General features: G+C 47.2%; 1 protein-coding gene across 2 annotated transcripts in view; it reads left to right on the top strand.

Annotated features, from left to right (window-relative positions):
* grm7 (glutamate metabotropic receptor 7) overlaps positions 1 to 20,515 on the top strand; it is a 67,251-nt gene that overhangs the window by 36,099 nt on the left and 10,637 nt on the right. For both annotated transcript variants that reach the window (XM_028003221.1, XM_028003220.1), the window contains exons 3-8: positions 1,432 to 1,567; positions 2,006 to 2,160; positions 9,989 to 10,126; positions 13,899 to 14,099; positions 15,724 to 15,863; positions 19,013 to 19,948. In XM_028003221.1, the coding sequence (XP_027859022.1) occupies positions 1,432 to 1,567; positions 2,006 to 2,160; positions 9,989 to 10,126; positions 13,899 to 14,099; positions 15,724 to 15,863; positions 19,013 to 19,948 (1,706 nt within the window). The remainder of the gene's footprint in view (positions 1 to 1,431; positions 1,568 to 2,005; positions 2,161 to 9,988; positions 10,127 to 13,898; positions 14,100 to 15,723; positions 15,864 to 19,012; positions 19,949 to 20,515) is intronic.

Below are 20,515 nucleotides of genomic sequence, written 5' to 3' on the forward strand. Positions count from 1 at the left end.
CCAGGAGGGGAACAGGTTGGTTTGACTCAGAGAACCACAGCAGCTGGAGGTGGAGCAGATGTTCTGGGGCCAGTAGAACCGGGTCGATTGGACTGAAGGAGGGAAAACAGACTAAAACTTAAAATATTCCAGTTTCAGGTAGAAACCAGGCAGGAGTCGGTACAGATCAGAATCAACTCTCATTCACACTCCAGTATTTCCTCCTGTATTGTAGATGGCACAGCGATGTGTAGTTTATGTTTATTATTTCAGTATTTTCACGCTGTTAAATTAAATTATGAGGCTTATTACTCTGTAATCTGCCACCTCCAGTCCATTCTGTGTGTTAGCAGTAATTTGCTTACAGAAATTGAGTTTCTCAGTTTCCATTTGGCTCTTAATGATCTGTTTCTTACCCTGTAGATGTCTGATGTGTCAACCAGTCTGGCAGCTAAAACTTTAGATTTAAACGTTAATGAATTAGAAATGACGCTGAAAACACCTGAGTGTTTTTATCAACATTCAGTGTTAAAAATGAGTTTCTTTCCGTGTGAGAAGGTGGTGAGAGTGGATTCAGAGGAAAAGACGTTCCCAGGCTCTATGAACATGGTTCACACGTTTTTACTGAAATACGTCGTGATGTGATCAATAACGCCTGAGCCCAGATCATAGTGAGAGCACGTTGGTGGAGCAGAGCAGATGGAGTCCAGCTGAGAAACGGTTCCAGCGGGAACTGGAGCCGGGCTTCGGGCCGCAGCTCCGTCATGAACCACGCCGTTTCCCTGGAGCGCGTGCGGCTCGTTAAAAATGCAGAAACATCATGAATATTTCAGCACATTTGATCAAATGAGTTCTAGAGGCTTCGCTGAGCGAGCCGAGGAATCAGAACCGGGCCGGGCCGCTTTCATCGTCGTCATGTTCATCACCAGAGGCCGGAGTTTCTGTCTGCTGAGGACAGGACGCTCTGGTCGGCTGCAGGTCACTAACGCCGTTACCATCGTTACCGCTGGAAGGTCGTCAGACGCTGTTCCTCACATCTTCATCCTCTGATTTTATGATAAAACAGCTTGCCATACCAGGTGTTCAGTTGTTTCCAGATGGGAGGAAGGGCAGACTCAGCAACTCGTCATCCTCTAGCATTTCGTCAAATCGTCTCCCTGACTGATCTAATTGTAGATCATCTACTCTGCCCACCTCTGCATACTTACCAGGTACAGAAAATGATGTCATTTCCCTTTAACTGACCAGCTGAGTTGGGAACAGTCAAAGTCGCTGCAGAGCAGAGAGACGTTACCGAGTCGTAGGCGGTTCATGAAATGTCAGAGAGCCGTTTCCTCCGACTCTCCTGTGACTTTATCGCAGCTCTTACCCTTCAGAACCGACTCGGCTCTGAAGTTAAACCGTTCCTGAAGTTCAGCTCCAGAGTTCATCCATGTGTTTTTATCTCTGCAGGTGGAATCTGCATCGCTCAGTCCCTGAAGATTCCCCACGAACACAAACCGTCGGACTTTGACAAAATCATCCGGCAGCTGCTGGACACCCGCTACGCCAGAACCGTGGTTCTGTTCGCCTCCGACGAGGACATCAGGTAGCCGGAGCTCGTCTCAGTCAGTCCGTCCTGGTAACGGCTCGTCGCTCTGTTTACCACATTAGATTCATTCAGTTGAGGTTATTTCCATCTCACAGCAGATCGTTTAATCTCATCGCTCCTTCCTGGTTGTCATCAATGCTTCGGGTTCAGATTAGTTTTCTTAAATCTGACTGAAACTACTAACTGTTTAAATGTTTTTGTTTTTTCAGGCAGAACTTGGATGGTTTGTTTGTTTCTTTGTTCTTAAATTCATTATGTTCATTTCATTTATTCTGTCCTGAATTTCCTTGCTTTGGGACAATAAAGGGTATTGATTAGAGAGTTTAATAAATCCGTTAATAATCAGATCAGATGAAACCTTGCAGTTCGTCAGCCGCCTCTCTGACCCTCCAGGCTTCCATAGAAACTGAGCTCTGGGTTTTGCTTTGGCTGCAGGGGAATCCTGAACGCCTCGAAGCGGGCCGATCAGGTCGGACACTTCCTGTGGATCGGCTCCGACAGCTGGGGGTCCAAGAACAGCCCCATCCACCAGCTGGAGGACGCCGCCGTGGGCGCCATCACCATCCTGCCCAAGAGGGCCACCATCAGCGGTGAGTTCAGGGAAACAGCGGCTCGGCCCGGGCTGATCGGATCTGGATCGATCAGTTTATCGTCTCCAGATGTCTGAACTTCACCTCTATGCTTCATAAACTCAGTTTTAAACAACATTAAATGTTTGTTAATGCAGCAAATATTTCAACAAAATCTTTCACATGCAGATACAAAAACCTGACTTGGTCATCATGGAAAATGCAGTTTTGTCACAGATAAATGTTGTTGGTGTCAAATCATATGTACTCATAAATTTTTTTATCTTTCAAGATGGCCGCCATGGTTGTCATGGAGATTATATGTTTGCTTTAAAATCATCTGTAGCGGTGGGCACAAATAACTAAAACATTAGATTCACTAACTACTGATACATTATTCAAGAATCTCAGCTACGATAAACACATAAAAACATTAGCATAAGCTAATGCTAACCATTAAGACGACTGTCTGTCTCACATCTTCATTTGAGACTCGCTAACAGGAAAATCCTCAGTTTCTGATTTTTTGACTTGTTATTGCTTTAAAGCTTCATGAACAGGACGAGCAGAGAGGATTCTGTAGCTCCTCATCATCCCGCCGCCATCAGCAGGAAACTCACATTCAGGTTTATTGAACCTCAGAAAAGTTCAGTTTTTATTGTTGATATTTCCGCAGAGAACGAGGAATTATTTCAGGCTGGTGTAGAGATCATTTCCAGCAGGCTCCATTTTACAGCTTTTATTTAGACTGTGCTCTGATTTAACCTTTGACTCAATCAGCACATATTTGAATGAAGTGACATTTCAGAGCGTTACAGACAGGAGAAGGAACGTGCTGCAAGTCAGCCAATATTTCACAAGAACCTGAGGGAGGAAGATGAAGGTCTGCCAGTGCTTCACTTCTCACCTTTCCACAGACATAATGATTAAAAAATGAAAGAAAAGTTCAAAAAGACTCAGAATATCTGCTTGATTTGACATTTACAGTGAATTTATCTGCTGATTATTGAGTTTTTGTGCAGCTAGCAGCAGAGTTCCTCCGTTTCAGTCGCAGTTTTGCGCCACCTGGTGGCATTGCTCTGTCCATGCAGCCACTTCAAGCGTTTATTCAAATATGACTTTAGAACAGGGGGGGCCAAAGTGGGTCCTCAGGGGCCATGTTTTAGTTCTCTCCCTGGTTTAACGCACCTGGATCAAATTATGGCTCGTTAGAAGGTCTAAGACAGGGGTGTCCAAAGTCGGTCCTGGAGGGCCGCCATCCTGTGTGTTTTAGTTCTCTCCCTGGTTTAACGCACCTGGATCAAATTATGGCTCGTTAGAAGGTCTAAGACAGGGGTGTCCAAAGTCGGTCCTGGAGGGCCGCCATCCTGTGTGTTTTAGTTCTCTCCCTGGTTTAACGCACCTGGATCCAATGATGGCTCATTAGAGGCCTTAGGAGAACATTGACAAGCTGAGAAGGTTGTTACTACAACCAGGGAGAGAACAAAAACATGCAGGATGCCGGCCCTTGAGGACCGACTTTGGACACGCCTGGTCTAAGAAGAACATTGACCTGCTGAAAAGGTTGTTGGTACCACCAGGGAGAGAACTACACCGTGCAGGATCCCGGCCCTCGAGGATCCACTTTGGGCTCCCCTGCTTTAGAAGCTAGAAGAACCGGGAGAGTCAATGCAGCTGCTATAAGTTTATTTCCTGCAAGAGTTGACACTAAAACAGGTTTACAGTAAAATATTACTCGACGTTAACAATGTACAATGTAAATACTGTAAGAAAAGCAGTTGTTTTTTAGGTCTTGTTATTTCGATCTGTACATCAGCAATCGGCCAATTAACCTGTTCTGGGATCGACTGGCAGTGCCTCCGTCCTCCACTAGGGGGCGTTCCCCTCCAGTTTCTCCCCGAGATGCAAGAGGAAAACAACAATATGCATTTAGGAAAATGACAGAAACAGAAAGATTACATTTTTCTGGTCAGTGAATGAACCGGGTCAGACTGGCATCACAATCAATCAATCAATCAATCAAATATTATTTGCATAGCACCTGTCAGCAGCAAGGCTTTTCAAAGTGCTTTTCATCATGAAAACACACAGTCAACATTACATTCTGCACCTTAATTAATGTTTCAGTCTGGATTTAAAGGAGCTCAGTGTTTCAGCTGTTTGTCAGTTTTCTAGAAGTTTGTTCCAGATTTGTGGTGCATAGATGCTGAATGCAGCTTCTCCATGTTTAGTTCTGGTTCTTCAACCAGAACCAGAACCAGGTTGCTATGACGACAGCAGATCTTTAATGTATTGTGGTGCTAAACCGTTTATAGTTTATCCTCTGAGTTACAGGGAGCCAATGGAGGACTGTAGAACTGGCTGGTGTAGAACTGGCTGGTGTAGAACTGGGTGGTGTAGAACTGGCTGGTGTAGAACTGGGTGGTGTAGAACTGGGTGGTGTAGAACTGGCTGGTGTAGAACTGGGTGGTGTAGAACTGGGTGGTGTAGAACTGGGTGGTGTAGAACTAGGTGGTGTAGAACTGGCTGGTGTAGAACTGGCTGGTGTAGAACTAGGTGGTGTAGAACTGGCTGGTGTAGAACTGGGTGGTGTAGAACTGGCTGGTGTAGAACTGGGTGGTGTAGAACTAGTTGATGTAGAACCGGGTGGTGTCTCTATCCTCCTGGTTCTAGTCAGAACTCCAGCTGCAGCGTTCTGGACCGTTGGGTTGTCAATCAGATCTGTGAAGACGCTGCTGCAGGAATCAAAGCCACTAAAGAGAAACTAAAGCCTGGACGAGTTTCTCTGATCTGAGACTTTAGTCTCTGGTCCTGGAAATGTGGGCCGGTTCTAGAAGGCCCACTCTGGAACCGGATTTATAATGGCGGAGGAAGACTTATCACATCGTTTATCAGTTAGCGTGATAAATTTATCGTGGTAAGAATTTTTTTTATCGCCGTCATGATAACTTCCATATAATGACGTTTAAAACTCCCCAAAACCGTTTTATTATTTTCCTCGCTGTTTGTCCAATGAAAACATCAATAAATGCCAATAAATCTGAAAACACTGTGTGCAGTTTAGTGATACAAATCATGTTTTTATGTGACTGGTGTCCTAAAACGCGTTACCCATGGGAATGTTTCTTCAGGAGCAGTATTTGTGTTAGTGGGGCTGTAATTGCTGTGACACACAGTTAGATGAAAACAAGAAATAACGTCTGAAGAGCTCAGCAGCGAACTCACACCCGGCCGAGAGAAGAGGCTGTGAAAACCAACAAGGTGAGAACTGCAGGTCAACTGGCAGCTTGTCCTTCTGACGAACCCTGGAAAACGTCAGGCTGAGCCGCCTGGGCCTGGAAAGGTCACCGGGAGGTCATCGGATTGTTGAGCTGCTGCTTCCACCTGAAGCAAACCAGAGCAGAGACAGACAGTGGAAAAACTGCTGGGATTTACTAAGGATTCATCATTTCCACCAGCCGACTCCGGTCCAGTTTAACCCGACTCCAGTCCGCTTTAATCCAAAATATTTGGATAACAACTTAAATATTTAGTTCCTTAGTTTGAAAAGTGAACTCCATTTTATTTTCTGTTGGGTTAAATAAACCAAATGATTCGTGTAACTCTGCAAACAGCGCCCCCTAGTCCTGCTCTGTGGTAGTTTCCTGAAGGATGTGAAGAAGTTTTAGTTTGTTTTCTAGAATATCTGCTGAGGATTTTCCTGAGGTTTCTCCAGAAGCCAAACGAGGTGAGAGTGTAAAATGTTCCCTGAAGCAGTCGGTGTTTTTCTGTCTTTCCCTGCAGCTCTGAACGAAGCGTCTCGTTCCCTCAAACTGTTCAGATGTTTGCTTCTCTGAGCTGCTTCTGTTTCCGTGATGCTGCAGAATCTGGTTCTGCTTCACGTTCAGCTTCATGCAGAAATAAAGACGGATCTCTGACTGGGTTCCTCAGAAACTCCAGACTCAGAGGAAACGTGGATGCGCTCTGAAGCAGCTTCAGCCATTTCCGCTGCTGTTTGTGTCCCAGTTAGAGGGAGAAGTCCGAACTGGCGGGAACTGGACTCGGTTCTGATTAACGCCGTCGTTACAGGACGGATGTGCAGCAGCTCCATGTTGGATCGACAGCAGCAGCAGAGTTTCCTCCTCGCTGCATAATTACCCGACAGGAAGTGACTGCAGACCTCCAGGAAGTAATCCTCAGCTGGACTTCCGTTGTGGGAACGGATTCATGGAGCAGAAACTCTTTTCCTCCCGTTGCATCAGATGCAGCGCTGGCGATGAAGTAGATTCTCCTCTTCATCACCGCGACGCCTCAGAAAACGTTCCTCCTGCTGGCGAAACGACTTCTGGATCCGGAACGGGAATCGAACCGTCCGGGTCCGTTCACTGCAAACATTTACTTCTGTGGTTAAAGTTTACAAAAAACGTTTTGCATAAAACTGACATGAAACCCGTCATGAACATGAATTAGTCTGCATGAATGTTTATGCCTGTTATGATGCTTTAAAACTTACATTAATAGTAAATAAATGTCATTATAAACATTCATTCAGAGGCCTTCATGTTCATAATGGTAGCATGTTAGCCTGATGCTAAAGCCTCCCAAACATGAAATATCCGTGTTGTTTTTATAAACGTTTTCAGCATTTAGAACATTTATTGCTGCTTAAATAGAAATAAAGAAATATTGGAGGGAAAGTGAAGTTGAGTATTCTCTCCTGCACCATTAAATATAATAATTAAGACACTGATGATGAAGGCGGCCCTCCTCTTCCTGCCTGTCTGCCGCCAAAACGTGACGAAAACAAACGATGACGAAGCTCAAACATCCAAACTTCTCATGTATTCACAGATTAAATTAATATAATTTCAGATTAAATGGAATAATAACGTCAGCAGCAGCGTGTGCAGAGCATTGTTAGAAAGCAAAGCTGTAAAAATAAACGTATGTGACTGACTGGCCTGCAGGTCCAACGTTCAGAGAAAAGAACTGTTCAAAGGAATCGGGTCATTTGTGAACGTCACACCACAACCTTTATAAGGGCCAGTAATGCAGCTTCACTGCAAAATCACCAAATAATTTCCATCTGGTTTCTACTTTTAGTTATTTTAGAATAGAATATTTTAGTTCACTTGAAATAAGACAAAACTAATCTACAGTAACTTTCCAGGAATATATGGAAGCTTCTTCATGTCAACAATCCCTTAGTTGATGAAACATTACTGGTTCCAGTGAGACGTTATTTAATTTGTTACTTGGTTAAATGTTTTGTTAAAAGTGAAATAATCTGCCAGTGAAGCAGATTATTCTGAACCAAGCTCCTCCGTTTTACTGGAACATTTCCTGTTTGTTTCATGTCAGGTGAACTGAGATATTTTAACTATAAACCAGATTAAAAACTTTGTAATATTTGGTGTTTTTAGACACGAGAAGCTGTTAGGAATCTTTTTAAACCTTCATGGTCCGTTTTCTCAGCCGGTTGTTTGATCCGAACCACCCAGAGTCTGACAGCTTCCCGCCGGAGCGAGATGAAGGCTCTGCACAGCGATCCGTCCTGCTGCGTGACCTCTGACCTCCCCTCTGGCAGCGGAGCGCGCCGCCGCCTCTGTTTCTGTCACTGCAGCCGCTCACCCAGAAAACGTGGAGACAAACATCTGCAGGGCAGGAAGTCCGCTGTCCATCACTTCCTGGAGGTTTACAGCTGATTCTGCAGAGACGGGACCGGGTCTGGTTCTGGTTCTGGTTCTGGTGGTGACACGTGAAGAGGAGAGTGAGCAGCGTCTCTGTTTGAAGACGAACTCGGCTCTAATGTTTTCAGCTCGGTGAAGCCGCCGGCCGCCGAAGACTCTTAGCGGTTTGGACCGAACGCTGCGGCGAATCCAGAGGTTTCATCCGGACCCGGTTATGTTCGCTCTGCTGCTGCAGCATCGTAACCACGCTGCTGCAGCATCGTAACCACGCTTCCAGGGAGAAATTACAGCCAAGCTGTGCAGAGATTCGTGATTCTCTGCAGCAGAACAAAATGCTGCTGGAAATTTAACGTTTGATTCTTCATCAGTTTTCCTTCAGTTATGGAGAAAATGGAACAAAAATCAGATTAATTTCATGTTTCATACTTGATGATCATCCGTCACCAGATCCAAACTGGATCAGATGGATTCTGGATCATCAGTGGACCCAAGCAGAGCGATGGAGCGTTTCTCCCTCAGTGTTTCTAACCTGGTTATCTCTTCATCACCTCCTGACTGGCTCCTCTTCCTCTTCACCTCCTCAGTGACTTTCAGCTCCACGCAGAGAAACACGCGAGGTGAAGATCCTGGTTTTATCCTGTCAGGAATTATTCATATTTATGCATCGCTGGGATCGTTTTGGAGCGTCAAGGACGTCTGAGGCAGTCGGTGACACTGAGGCTGCAGCGCCGTCTGACGGGGAAAATTTAGAGCTCCTCTTCAGATTACAGCCTCCCATAACTCTGACTGTCAACAAACACATGAAGGGAGTCAGGAAACGACAGCCTGACTCTCTGAACCTGAACTTTCCCAAAGCTCCAGGTTCTACTGGGTTTTACAGGAATCTCTGTTCATCCCAGCCAGCTGAAGGAAAACTGGACAACTCTGGAGGAAACGCGTTTTTATCTGAAATGTTGGTTTCCAGGTGATGAAGAGGAACCGGAGGAACCAGAGCTGGGAGGTCAAACCATCATGTTGCAGGAAAAGCTCAGAGATCCAGATCCTACCTGACCTCTATGTGGCGCTGTTCGCAAAGTTACACAAACTTCCACAGGAGAAAGAAGTGGGGTTTATTTATGGGGTTTATCTTTCAGTCATATTTCACCACGTTATTCATTCTTTCAATAATCTCACAATTCCAAATTAAATTCCCAATTAGCAACTTAAATACTTAGTTTGAAACTAAATATTTAGCCTCTATGCAAATTCAGTTGCTGATCCCGGAAGTGGACTACCAAAATAAAAGCTATTTCTTCTGAACCTCTTCCTCTTTTCATCTGAGCTGAAAACAAAGTGAGCCGTTTTTAACCGAGACGCTTCGACTTCCACCAGCAGGAGTTTATTTATACTGAAGCTCTAAAAATGCAGCTTTTATTTTGATAGTCCACTTACCGACAAGTGAATTTGCATATGAACTAAATATTTAAATTGGAGATACAGTAAATATCTGATTGTAAACTAAATATTTAGCTCAATTTTCAATATTTAGCTAGCTACATGACCAGCTCAATGTTTAGCTTGGTAACTAAATATCAGCTAGCTAACTAATGCTAGCTGATATTTAGCCAACTTTAACTAAATATTAGCTAAATAAACTAAATATCTATCTAGTAAAATAGCTTCCTGAAGCTCCAATTTAAATATTTGCCTAACTAAATGTTGAGCTAAATGTTTAGTTTAGCTAGCTGGACGGTGTGCAGCTGATATTTAGCCGGAGTTTGAGCTCAGAGACGTTTGTCCTCCAGGACTTCCTGTCCCCTCTGGACGTCCAGGCCTCAGCCTGCTCTGGGTTCAGCTGTCCAAACGTTTCTGATCATAGAAATAAAAACTGCCTGACTGATTCAGAGTAAAGAGGAATTAAAAAGCGACTCTGCGGCAGCTTCACTCTGATGACTCTCTGAATGATCTTCCGTTTTGTTGTTGATCTGTTAATAATCAGGAAGCTTCTGCAGACGTCCTGTCCTCCACGCTGCTTCTCCCGGTTCAGGCAGCAGCAGCTGCTCACGCCAACGTGCAGCAGAAGGAGGAAGCTCTCCTCTCTGACTCCACTTGAGCCGAGTCTCTTGAAGACGAGCGGATAAACACTTTGCACGCTCCGGAGGACGCTGTGAATAAAAGCCGCTGCTGCTGCTGTCTTCCAGGCTTCGACGCCTACTTCATGTCGCGGACCCTGGAGAACAACCGGAGGAACGTCTGGTTCGCCGAGTACTGGGAGGAGAACTTCAACTGCAAGCTGATGAGCTCCTCCAAGAAGGACGACAGCAGCAGGAAGTGCACAGGTCGGTGTGAATCCGGCGACATTTCTGCTTTTCTCTCATCTGTTTATCAGGTTTATACCAGAAACCTTTAATTTATTAATAGAGGAGGACTCGAGGCAACACTTTGACGGGTGTACATAAGACTGACGTGACGTAAACATGAAGGAGTCTTTATGAACGTCTGACTGAAGGGTCATTCGGTGAATAATTAAAAAGTAATAATTAAAAGTCTTTTAAAAGTGCCAACTTTGCATTAAAAGTTGGCACTTTTAATTATTACTTTTTAATTATTTACTAAACAAAGTGATTTTCTATCCATCCAGTTTCATTTTATTTCCTTTTTTTGTTTTGGTGTATTTTATTTCAGATACTTGGCTGCTTTTTTGGCTTTTGCATTTTATTGTAAATTGTTAAATTTTATTTACTCACTTTTTTATTTTTAACACTGAATTTTATTTTCAGTGTTTATTATTCCATCATTTGATTGAGTTTCATTTCAAACACTGGAAGGAAACATTTTCTGGTTCCTGTTATGACCCTCAGATGTTCTCCAGATTCTTCTGAAACCTTTAAATCACAGAAAAGTTAAAACTTCTTCTGATCTGATTGGAGCTTCATCCTGAGGGAAGATACTGACTGCTCAGACCTGCTCCACATGACAAAAACGCAGCGTTTAAAGGCTGAGAGATGAACTTCTGAACCGATAAACAGTTTCTAACTATTAATGATGGTTCTGGTTCTCCTGGTCTGAGTCGGTTCAGACGGACTCTGTGCATCGCCTCAGACTTCGGATCGCCGTGGTGACAGAAACGCCGTGGAGATGGAAAACAGCAGCTGCTCTCCGATCTATGAAGCTCTATGAGGCAGTGTGAAGGTGTGAGCCGGCCCGAACGCTAATGAACCGGTTCTGTTTGGAGTATTGATCGAAGACACAGGAACATATTATCTTGTGGGGTTTATTTTCCCTCCTCCATTATTGGCTCTAATTTCCGTCTGTGACTGATTGATTCTGGACGATATGAACTCTGGAGGCTCTGATTCATTTACCGTCAGAGTCTCATTTCCCTGAAACGGTTTGTTCTCCGGGACGGAGACGACCAGCAGAGCAGTCGGACCCTCTGGTCCAGAACCCGCAGAACAAACCCAGGATCCTTCATGTCCTGCTAAACCTGGATTTGGCCTGAAAGTCAGAACCAGTTGATGGGCCGGGCTTGTGAGCAGGAAGAAGAATTTAGAGCAGCATCTCTAACAACCTGAGGACTTTAATAGAATAGAATAGAATTACTTTATTCATCCCAGCAGGGAAATTATTTTGCAGTTACAGCAGCATAGAGACAAGACACACAACAACCACCACTGAGTAGCAATGTAGACAAGATAAAAATAAAATATAACATGCTGTCAATATAAAAAGCAGCTTAGAGCAGTCCTTGCAAAGATTTAAAAAATGCAGATACAGAATGTATATGTAAATATCTGTACAGCAAGTGTGCCACAGTGCAGTTGTGCAAAATTGGACTGATTAGTGCAGATCAATGATTTAGCTTTTATTGTACAGTGAGATGGCATGTAGCAGGAAGGATTTCCTGTATCTGTCCCTACGACAGCGGAGCTGGAGCAGCCTATGTGAGAAGGTGCTCCGCTGTCTGTCCACTATGTGGTGGAGAGGCTGCTGTTTATTGTCCATAATAGACAGAACCTTCTTCAGTGTCCTCCTCTCCACCACAGTTTCCAGGGACTCCAGCCTTAGTCCCAGTACAGAGCCAGCTTTCCTGATGATTTTGTCCAGTCTATTAGAGTCGCTGGCTCTGATGCTGCTTCCCCAACACACAGCAGCAAAGAAGATGGCGCCGGCAACAACACTGTGATAGAAGGTCTCCAACATCTTGCTGCACACATAACACAAGAATTAGGATGAATTTATTACACAGGTTTTAATGCAACGGGGTCCAAAGTGCGGTTCGTGGGCCATTTGTGGCTCTGGGTTTTTTGACCCTCAACTTGTTCTGTATGGAGATTTTTATTTTTAATCAAGGTTAAGTTATTATTATATTACAGTAAAACTCGCCTGAAGGACTTGATCAAACTGGCAGTTCAGGATGGAATAGTTTTTTTAAGCTTTATTGGCTCTAGTGGCGAATTGACAGGAAAGAGGGCAAAGGTCACCAGGCCGGGAATCGAACCTGCGTCGAGGACTAAGGCCTCCATGTGTGGGTTGTGCTGAACCGCCACTGCAGCACCAAGGATGACGTTTGTCCTCATCGGAGCTGGACGGTCAGAGTGGACACAAGCCATCCTCCTGACCCGACAGCAGCCGGTTGTCCTGCTGCTGCAGCCTGTCGTCATGGCGACGGACCGCAGCCGTTTACAGTCGCTCTGCCGTCCTGATAACATTATCCCGCCGCGTCTGGGGGACGCGTGGACGAAGGACAGATAAGTGGCAGTCATTGAGAGCGGAGCCTGCCGGGGAGATAAGATTCAACCGCAGGCAGCAAAACATGGAGCCTGGAGCGTCTGGAGGGTTTCTGATTGGCTCTGAGCCGAAGCAGCAAGGAGGGAAATCCTGCTGACACCTGAGACCGGCTGGACACCTGAGACCAACTGGACACCTGAGACCAACTGGACACCTGAGACCAACTGGACACCTGAGACCAACTGGACACCTGAACCAGCTGGACACCTGAGACCGGCTGGACACCTGAGACCGACTGGACACCTGAGACCGACTGGACACCTGAGACCGGCTGGACACCTGAGACCAACTGGACACCTGAACCAGCTGGACACCTGAGACCAACTGGACACCTGAGACCAACTGGACACCTGAACCAGCTGGACACCTGAGACCGGCTGGACACCTGAGACCGACTGGACACCTGAACCAGCTGGACACCTGAGACCAACTGGACACCTGAACCAGCTGGACACCTGAGACCAACTGGACACCTGAACCAGCTGGACACCTGAGACCAGCTGGACACCTGAGACCAACTGGACACCTGAGACCAACTGGACACCTGAGACCGGCTGGACACCTGAGACCGACTGGACACCTGAGACCGACTGGACACCTGAGACCGGCTGGACACCTGAGACCGGCTGGACACCTGAGACCGGCTGGACACCTGAACCAGCTGGACACCTGAGACCGACTGGACACCTGAGACCGGCTGGACACCTGAGACCGGCTGGACACCTGAGACCAACTGGACACCTGAACCAGCTGGACACCTGAGACCAACTGGACACCTGAGACCGACTGGACACCTGAACCAGCTGGACACCTGAGACCGGCTGGATATTTAGCTCTTTGCTAAATATTTAGTTAACAATCAAAACATTTATTTTGAAGCGATATATTTGGTTAAAATAAATATTTAATTGATTTAATATTACATAAATATTTAGATGAACATAAATGTTTATCTGTGAGCTAACTACATATTTAGCTAGCTCACAGATTAATCAGCTAAATTGGTTACTGGTAACTAAATTAGCATTTTGCTGAAATCTTTAGCTCTTTGCTTAATATTTGAACTAAATATTTACTTTGAAGCTTTTTTAGTTTGAAGCTAAATATTTAGCTTGGAGTTGGCTTGCTAACTACATATTTAGTTTGAACTTAATTATTTTGTTAAACTAAATATTTAGTTGGTGTAATACTTGTGAAGGATGAGAGACCAACCAGGTCTGGTGAAAACATTATAATATTTCAGTTAAAGTCCCGTTTCCCGTCTGGCTCCTCCAGCTGATCTTCCCTCTCGCTCATTTTCTCCTCTGGTCTCTGTTTCAGGTCAGGAGCGGATCGGCGTCGACTCCAAGTACGAGCAGGAGGGCAAGGTGCAGTTTGTGATCGACGCCGTGTACGCCATGGCGCACGCGCTGCACAACATGCAGCGGGACCTGTGTCCCGACGTGTCGGGCATCTGCCTGGAGATGGAGCTGGCCGGCGGGAAGAAACTGCTCAAGTACATCCGCAGCGTCAGCTTCAACGGTGAGCGGGGCGCAGCGGCGCCGGCCTTCTGCGGCCCATAAAGCCGCAGCGCTGCGGTCCAAGGCCGCAGGGCTTCAGAGTGACAAACGCTCAGGCTGCTCCGTATCATAAACACGCTGAAGGAAAACGTGACTCTCATCCTGAAACCTTCCATCATCACAGTTTCTCCCAGCTGGGGGATAAATAGATGAGATCCAGACTAAAACTCTGGAGTCAGACAGCAGGACGGAAACTGATGAGTTCAGTTTAAAGGGTTATAATGAGACTGGATGGTGGAATTGATTAAATTAGAACCAGAACTCCATCATCTGCTCCACCTCCAGCTGTTGTGGCTCTGAGTCAAACCAACCTGTTCCCCTCCTGGCCTGTGGGGGCGCTGCACCAAGAACCACTGAAGGAAACGACACAAAAACCTCTGAAGACACTGAGAGCAACTTCCTTCTTCACCAGATGGAAACAAGATGGAGGCGTCAGATTTTAGCGGTTGGAGGATTTCTCTTTAGTCTTTGGCTGAAGACCAGGAGCCATTTCTGCTGCTAGCGCTAGGCTAGCACGTTAGCTTTGGCTGTATTTACCCAGAATTCCCTGCACTGTAGTCCACTTCCTGCTTTTGGAGCGGTCTCTGGTCCGTTTGGCGTTCACATTCAAAACGAACCAGAGTTCACTTCAACTGACCCCAGACCGAGGTTTAGAGGTCAGAGGTCAGTTAGCGTTCACAGCTCACCAACCCAACCGGACTTTATCGGCAGACGGACCAGAATCGGGCCAAAGCTGACCAGAGTCGGGTCAAAGTGGGTTGAACTGGGCTGTTGCAGCAGCAGCCTCCTGGTTTCCAGTCAGAGAACTGGAGCAGGAACTTTATGGGCCAGTAAAACTAAATATTTAGTATTCGGAGGCTGAGTTTCTTTTTTCCAGACGCTGGCCTCCAGAGTTGCTCCAAAATGCAAATGAAACGTGGCGTTACGACAGCAGAGCCTCCATCATCTCCCTGCTCTGTTCGGAGACGGCGTGCGTAACGAGGTGTAACGCCGCCGCTCGGTGTTTGATCTGCAGCGGTTAAATCGCCGCCTGCACCTGAAAGCTCAATGTTTCCTCTTGTTAAGGATCTCAGAGGGAAGACGCTGCGGCGGCAGAAAGACGCTCCACGTGATGGTAAACAGAAACTAAACGACAGCAGAGAGACGCCGTGTCCTCCACCGGTTAAAGCCGTCATCAGGCTTTAACCCCTCAGAAACAACGACTGGAAAACATTACAGATCCTCTGAAGCTTCTCTAAAGTCCTGAGTTTTCTCCTGCATGAGGACGGGCGGCCATCTTTCCCCAACAGGGCTGAACTTTTCACAATCTGCTGAAACACTTGATCATAATTTAGTTTTTTATGCTGCATTAAATATCGACTGAATAAACAGAAAACGGTTTTCACATAATTAAACTTTGACATATATAACAGGAAGTTGTTGTGAAACACTGTTCATCCATTCATCCCTCATGTCTTCATCCATGGTGTCAGAACACGGTTCTGTCCGGTTCTGTCTGTTCTGTCATCATTTCTTCCTGGCTGAATCAGTCAATCAGGCTCACAGAGCAGGTGAATGTGACCTTTGACCCTGTACTCCCTCCACAGGAAGTGCTGGCACTTCGGTGACGTTCAACAGAAATGGCGACGCTCCGGGTCGCTACGACCTGTTCCAGTACCAGCGGAGCAACGGAACCGGGTCGGGATACAGAGCGGTGGGACAGTGGACCGAGACGCTGCAGCTCAACGTGAGTCTAATACTGGTTCTGGTTCTGACCGGGTCCTGGTTCTGACTGGGTTCTGGTTGTTTCTCAGATCGCCCTCTGGTGGTCAGTTTATGTGCTGCGGCGTTAGCTGGCTTACTGCATTTGACCATAGCAACGGACAAATGGACCGGGTTACTGAACAGACCCGCTGAAGAACCCGGAGGAAGGAAAACAGAATCCTGGAACGATCGGAGGAATTCATGGAATATTTTCAGTTTCTGGTTGAGCTGCAGAACCTTTGATTTTTAAACAAATGAAATAATTTTCATCGGGCCTGATCACCAGCAGGACACGGACAGCTGTCCATCCGTCTGTCCATCCGTCTCTCCATCCATCCGTCTGTCCATCGGTCTGTCCATCCGTCTGTCCATCCATCTGTCTGTCCATCCATCTGTCTGTCCATCCGTCTGTCTGTCCATCCGTCTGTCCGTCCATCCGTCTGTCCATCCGTCTGTCTGTCCATCCGTCTGTCCGTCCGTCTGTCTGTCCATCCGTCTGTCCATCCATCTGTACATCTGTCTGTCCATGTCCATCATCTTTCTGCCACATCTGTCCCACTTCATTTTGTCTCTTTGTGTCCCAAACCAGGATTGGATTCCAGTTTGTCTGGTTTCCGAACCTGATCTGTCCAACCTGTTTTAGTCTCACCTGTCCCCCTGTCTCCACCCTGTCCCCAGCAGACGGTGGGCAGGTCCGTTGCAGACGGTGGACGGGTCCATCCGTCCGTCCCCTGCAGGCGGTGGACGGGTCCTGTCCTGCTCTGCATGCAGAGCCACGTCTCTGCTCTTTCCCGTCTCTAAATAATTCTCCTGAACGGCGACGGCGCTCCAGCTGCGGCTGCCTCGTTGCCGTTATGCGCCCCATGATGGCCGCCGTCCCCGTCCTCATAACTCCTGGGTGTCTGGCTGCAGTGCTCCCTGCAGACGGGCGGAGTCGTTACGGAGGAGCCTGATGGATCGGCGCGGCGCAGTAACAGGGCTAACCTTAGTTTGAACCGGCTGTTAACAGACGGAGACGCCGCTCCCTGGGGACGGGATCCATTATCCTGACGTTCTGCCGCCATGGAAACATTCAGAGGAAGTCTCTGTGGCTCAGCTTCAGGTTCTGATGGGTCTCTGTGGCTCAGCCTCTGGTTCTGATGGGTCTCTGTGGCTCAGCCTCTGGTTCTGACCTCACTTTCAGTTCAGGAACCTTCATCAGAGTTTAATTTTCTGGCTCAGCTGGTTTCTGATTCATGCTGGAACATCAGAACATTAACCTACAAACGATCCGCTCCGTTAAACAGAACCAACAGAGACTGATGCTCCAGGTTCTGCAGGTTCTGAGCGGGACCGACCCAGTGACCCGAAAACCCGACACTTCCACAGAAACAGTCAGAAACTAAAACTATAATCGAACTGAGAAAACGATCCGGTTCATAAAATCAGATTCATGGCTTCATTTCTGTTCATTCTGGGTTTAATAATTCAGCTGCTGAGATTAAAACGTTTCACCGGTTCATTGGACAGGATTTTCACAGAATGTTCTGTTCTCCCGGGCTCTGGACCCGACAGGACAGAAACTGGCTGCTCTGCCCAGCATGGTGGTGAAAGTTGAGTGGAAGGAGGACAAAGGAGCAGCAGGTGGTTCCTATCAAAGAAGAAAAATCAGAAACTATTTGCTTGTTCCTGGATTTTTCTGCCCGCCTGGGTTACAGTGATGACTGCAGATGATGCTGGTTTCTAACAGGCTGAGGTCCGGCTAAGCGGTTCTGGTTCTGAAGGACTCAGAACCAGTTCAGGAGGAAAGTTGGCTTCTCTCTGGTTTTTTTCTCTTTTAGCCGTTCTGAGGATAAAAACGGGAATATTAACGTTTCTCTTCTGCTTTCTATTTGGGAAATGTAATACTTTAAGTTCTCATGGATCAGAACCGCCCTTATCTCAGTACCTTGGAGATGGACAGATCTCCGTCTGTTGGAGATGGAGACGGGCCGGGAGGCGCCGGCGTCTCTCTGATCGGGGCTCTGATGCCTGGTTAAGGGAATCTGACCTGGATCTCTGGAAGGTTGATGTTTCCTGTCCGCCTGTCCGGATCCGCAGCCAGATTCGGATCTCTGATCGGCGGCTGATTGGTGCTCCCATCATGCGGCTTTTCAGCCGGAGCGCAGCGAGTGGCGCCTCCTGCAGGCGGCGCGGAGAACCTCCCACCTGCTGCAAACTTCCTGAAACGAAGGATCGTTTCTGCATCCGACCAGTGCACATTTAACGACAGACTGAGATATAAACGCTCCACGCCCTAAATTATCGTTTGTTTCCATGGATATTTGCGCTCACATGAGTTTCACGGTGCTCTCAGGCTGGAGACGCGTAAAAAATGACACAGAAATGCAGATTTTCAGCAGAGCTGCATGAAAAGCGGTGAAACACGCACATCCCAGCAGGCTGCAGGCGGTTCTGCTGGTTCTGGTCTGACCCAGAGCAGCTACACGTCTCACTTCCTCTGAGACGGACAGAGTTCAGAACCCTGAGCCTGTAGAGACGAGGGAACATGTTGGACTCTGGGCCTGAGAGACGGCGAGTCGAGATAAGATCAGCAGAAACAGACGGCTGAATTATTGAAGAGCCACAGAGGCTTAAACTCGACCCGAGGTCAGTCCGGCTGCGGTTCTGAAGCCGCTGCTGCTGGATGGACGGACAGACATTCAGAAGACCTTCCAGGATCTACCTGTCCTCTTTTGGCTGCAGAAATTAAATATTTCTCCAGTTTGTGTCATAAAAATATTTTTGTGAACTTGAGTCAAACTGCAGCTCTGAGGTCAGAGGTGAAGCTAAGGTCTGACCTCTGACCTCTGAATCTGCTTATTGGCTGAATATTTAGTTCAGAGCTACTCACTAAGTATTTATCAGGCTAAGCATTTAGCTTGCAAATTAAATATTTAGTTTGAAACTGTGACGTTTATAAATGAACAACATGATGACTTTGAAAATAAACCCTCATGATTTTTCCTCTCATAACGGTGCAGTAACCCAAATTACTGCTGTAAATATTTGACCTTATAATCGGTTCCCTGTAGTTCCCTCCAGACGCTCGGTGCTGAGTGAACTGATGTAGAGCCGGTGTAGTGGTGACCTCTGACCTCCTGTTGCCTGCAGATGGAGGACCTGCGGTGGCCCCGGGGCGAGCAGGACGTCCCCATCTCAGTGTGCAGCCTGCCCTGCAGGGCCGGGGAGAGGAAGAAGGTGGTGAAGGGCATGCCGTGCTGCTGGCACTGCGAACCCTGCGACGGATACCAGTTCCAGGCCGACGAGTTCAGCTGCAAGCTCTGCGCCTACAACATGCGGCCCGGTGCCAACCGGACCTCCTGCCGGCCCATACCCATCATCAAGCTGGAGTGGCACTCGCCCTGGGCGGTCATCCCCGTGTTGCTGGCCATGCTGGGCATCATCGCCACCATCTTCGTCATGGCGACCTTCGTGCGCTACAACGACACGCCGATCGTCCGGGCGTCGGGCCGGGAGCTGAGCTACGTCCTCCTGACCGGAATATTCCTGTGCTACATCATCACCTTCCTGATGATCGCCAAGCCGGACGTGGGCGTGTGCTCGTTCCGGCGGGTCTTCCTAGGTCTGGGGATGTGCATCAGCTACGCCGCGCTGCTCACCAAGACCAACCGCATCTACCGCATCTTCGAGCAGGGCAAGAAGTCTGTGACGACGCCGCGGCTGATCAGCCCCACCTCCCAGCTGGCCATCACCTTCAGCCTCATCTCCGTGCAGCTGCTGGGGGTTCTGGTCTGGTTCGGGGTGGACCCACCCAACACCGTGGTGGACTTCGATGAGCAGAGGACCATCGACCCCGAGCTGGCGCGGGGCGTGTTGAAATGTGACATCACGGATCTGCAGATCATCTGCTCGTTGGGATACAGCATCTTGCTGATGGTGACGTGTACTGTTTACGCCATCAAGACCCGGGGCGTCCCGGAGAACTTTAACGAGGCCAAGCCCATCGGCTTCACCATGTACACCACCTGCATCGTGTGGCTGGCCTTCATCCCCATCTTCTTCGGCACGGCTCAGTCTGCAGAGAAGGTAGGAAACGCTTCCATACTGCAGCTTTTTACTGTGAAAACCTACAAGCATTAGCATTAGCATGCTAACCGTTCAGGTCCTGTGTTTTCCATTAGCCACTTGACTTTAAGGATTTCAGCCATCTTTCAAGATGGCTGCCATTTTTGAGCCAATTACTGCCTTAAAACTTTCCCTCTTTATATTTTGGATTCATTTTCATCACATCGTATCTTGACGACGTTTATCCTATTCATGCAACTTTTAAAGGGCATTAACACGTAAAATTACGTTTTGAGCTTTACATCCTGTTATGTAATTCCCTCAACAAAAACAGACCTGGATTGTTTCAACTCTGCACTCAGCTCCTTCAGACTAGCCAGCAGCAATTAGCAAACATCTGCTGAGCTCATTTTAGGAGCTGCTTCTCAGAGCACCGCTGGTAAAAACATTAAAGGGTTAAAAGAGGAGCCATGTTGGGATGACTTCCAGGAGGCGGAGCTTCAGAAAGATCAGGAGCTTCTTATAGAGACAAAGGCCCAATTTCAAGGTGTTAAATATCTTTTAATTCATATTTGATGTATTTATAAA

Source organism: Xiphophorus couchianus, chromosome 20 (genome assembly GCF_001444195.1).
Source record: "Xiphophorus couchianus chromosome 20, X_couchianus-1.0, whole genome shotgun sequence".
In the NCBI taxonomy this organism is placed as follows: Eukaryota; Metazoa; Chordata; class Actinopteri; order Cyprinodontiformes; family Poeciliidae; genus Xiphophorus; species Xiphophorus couchianus.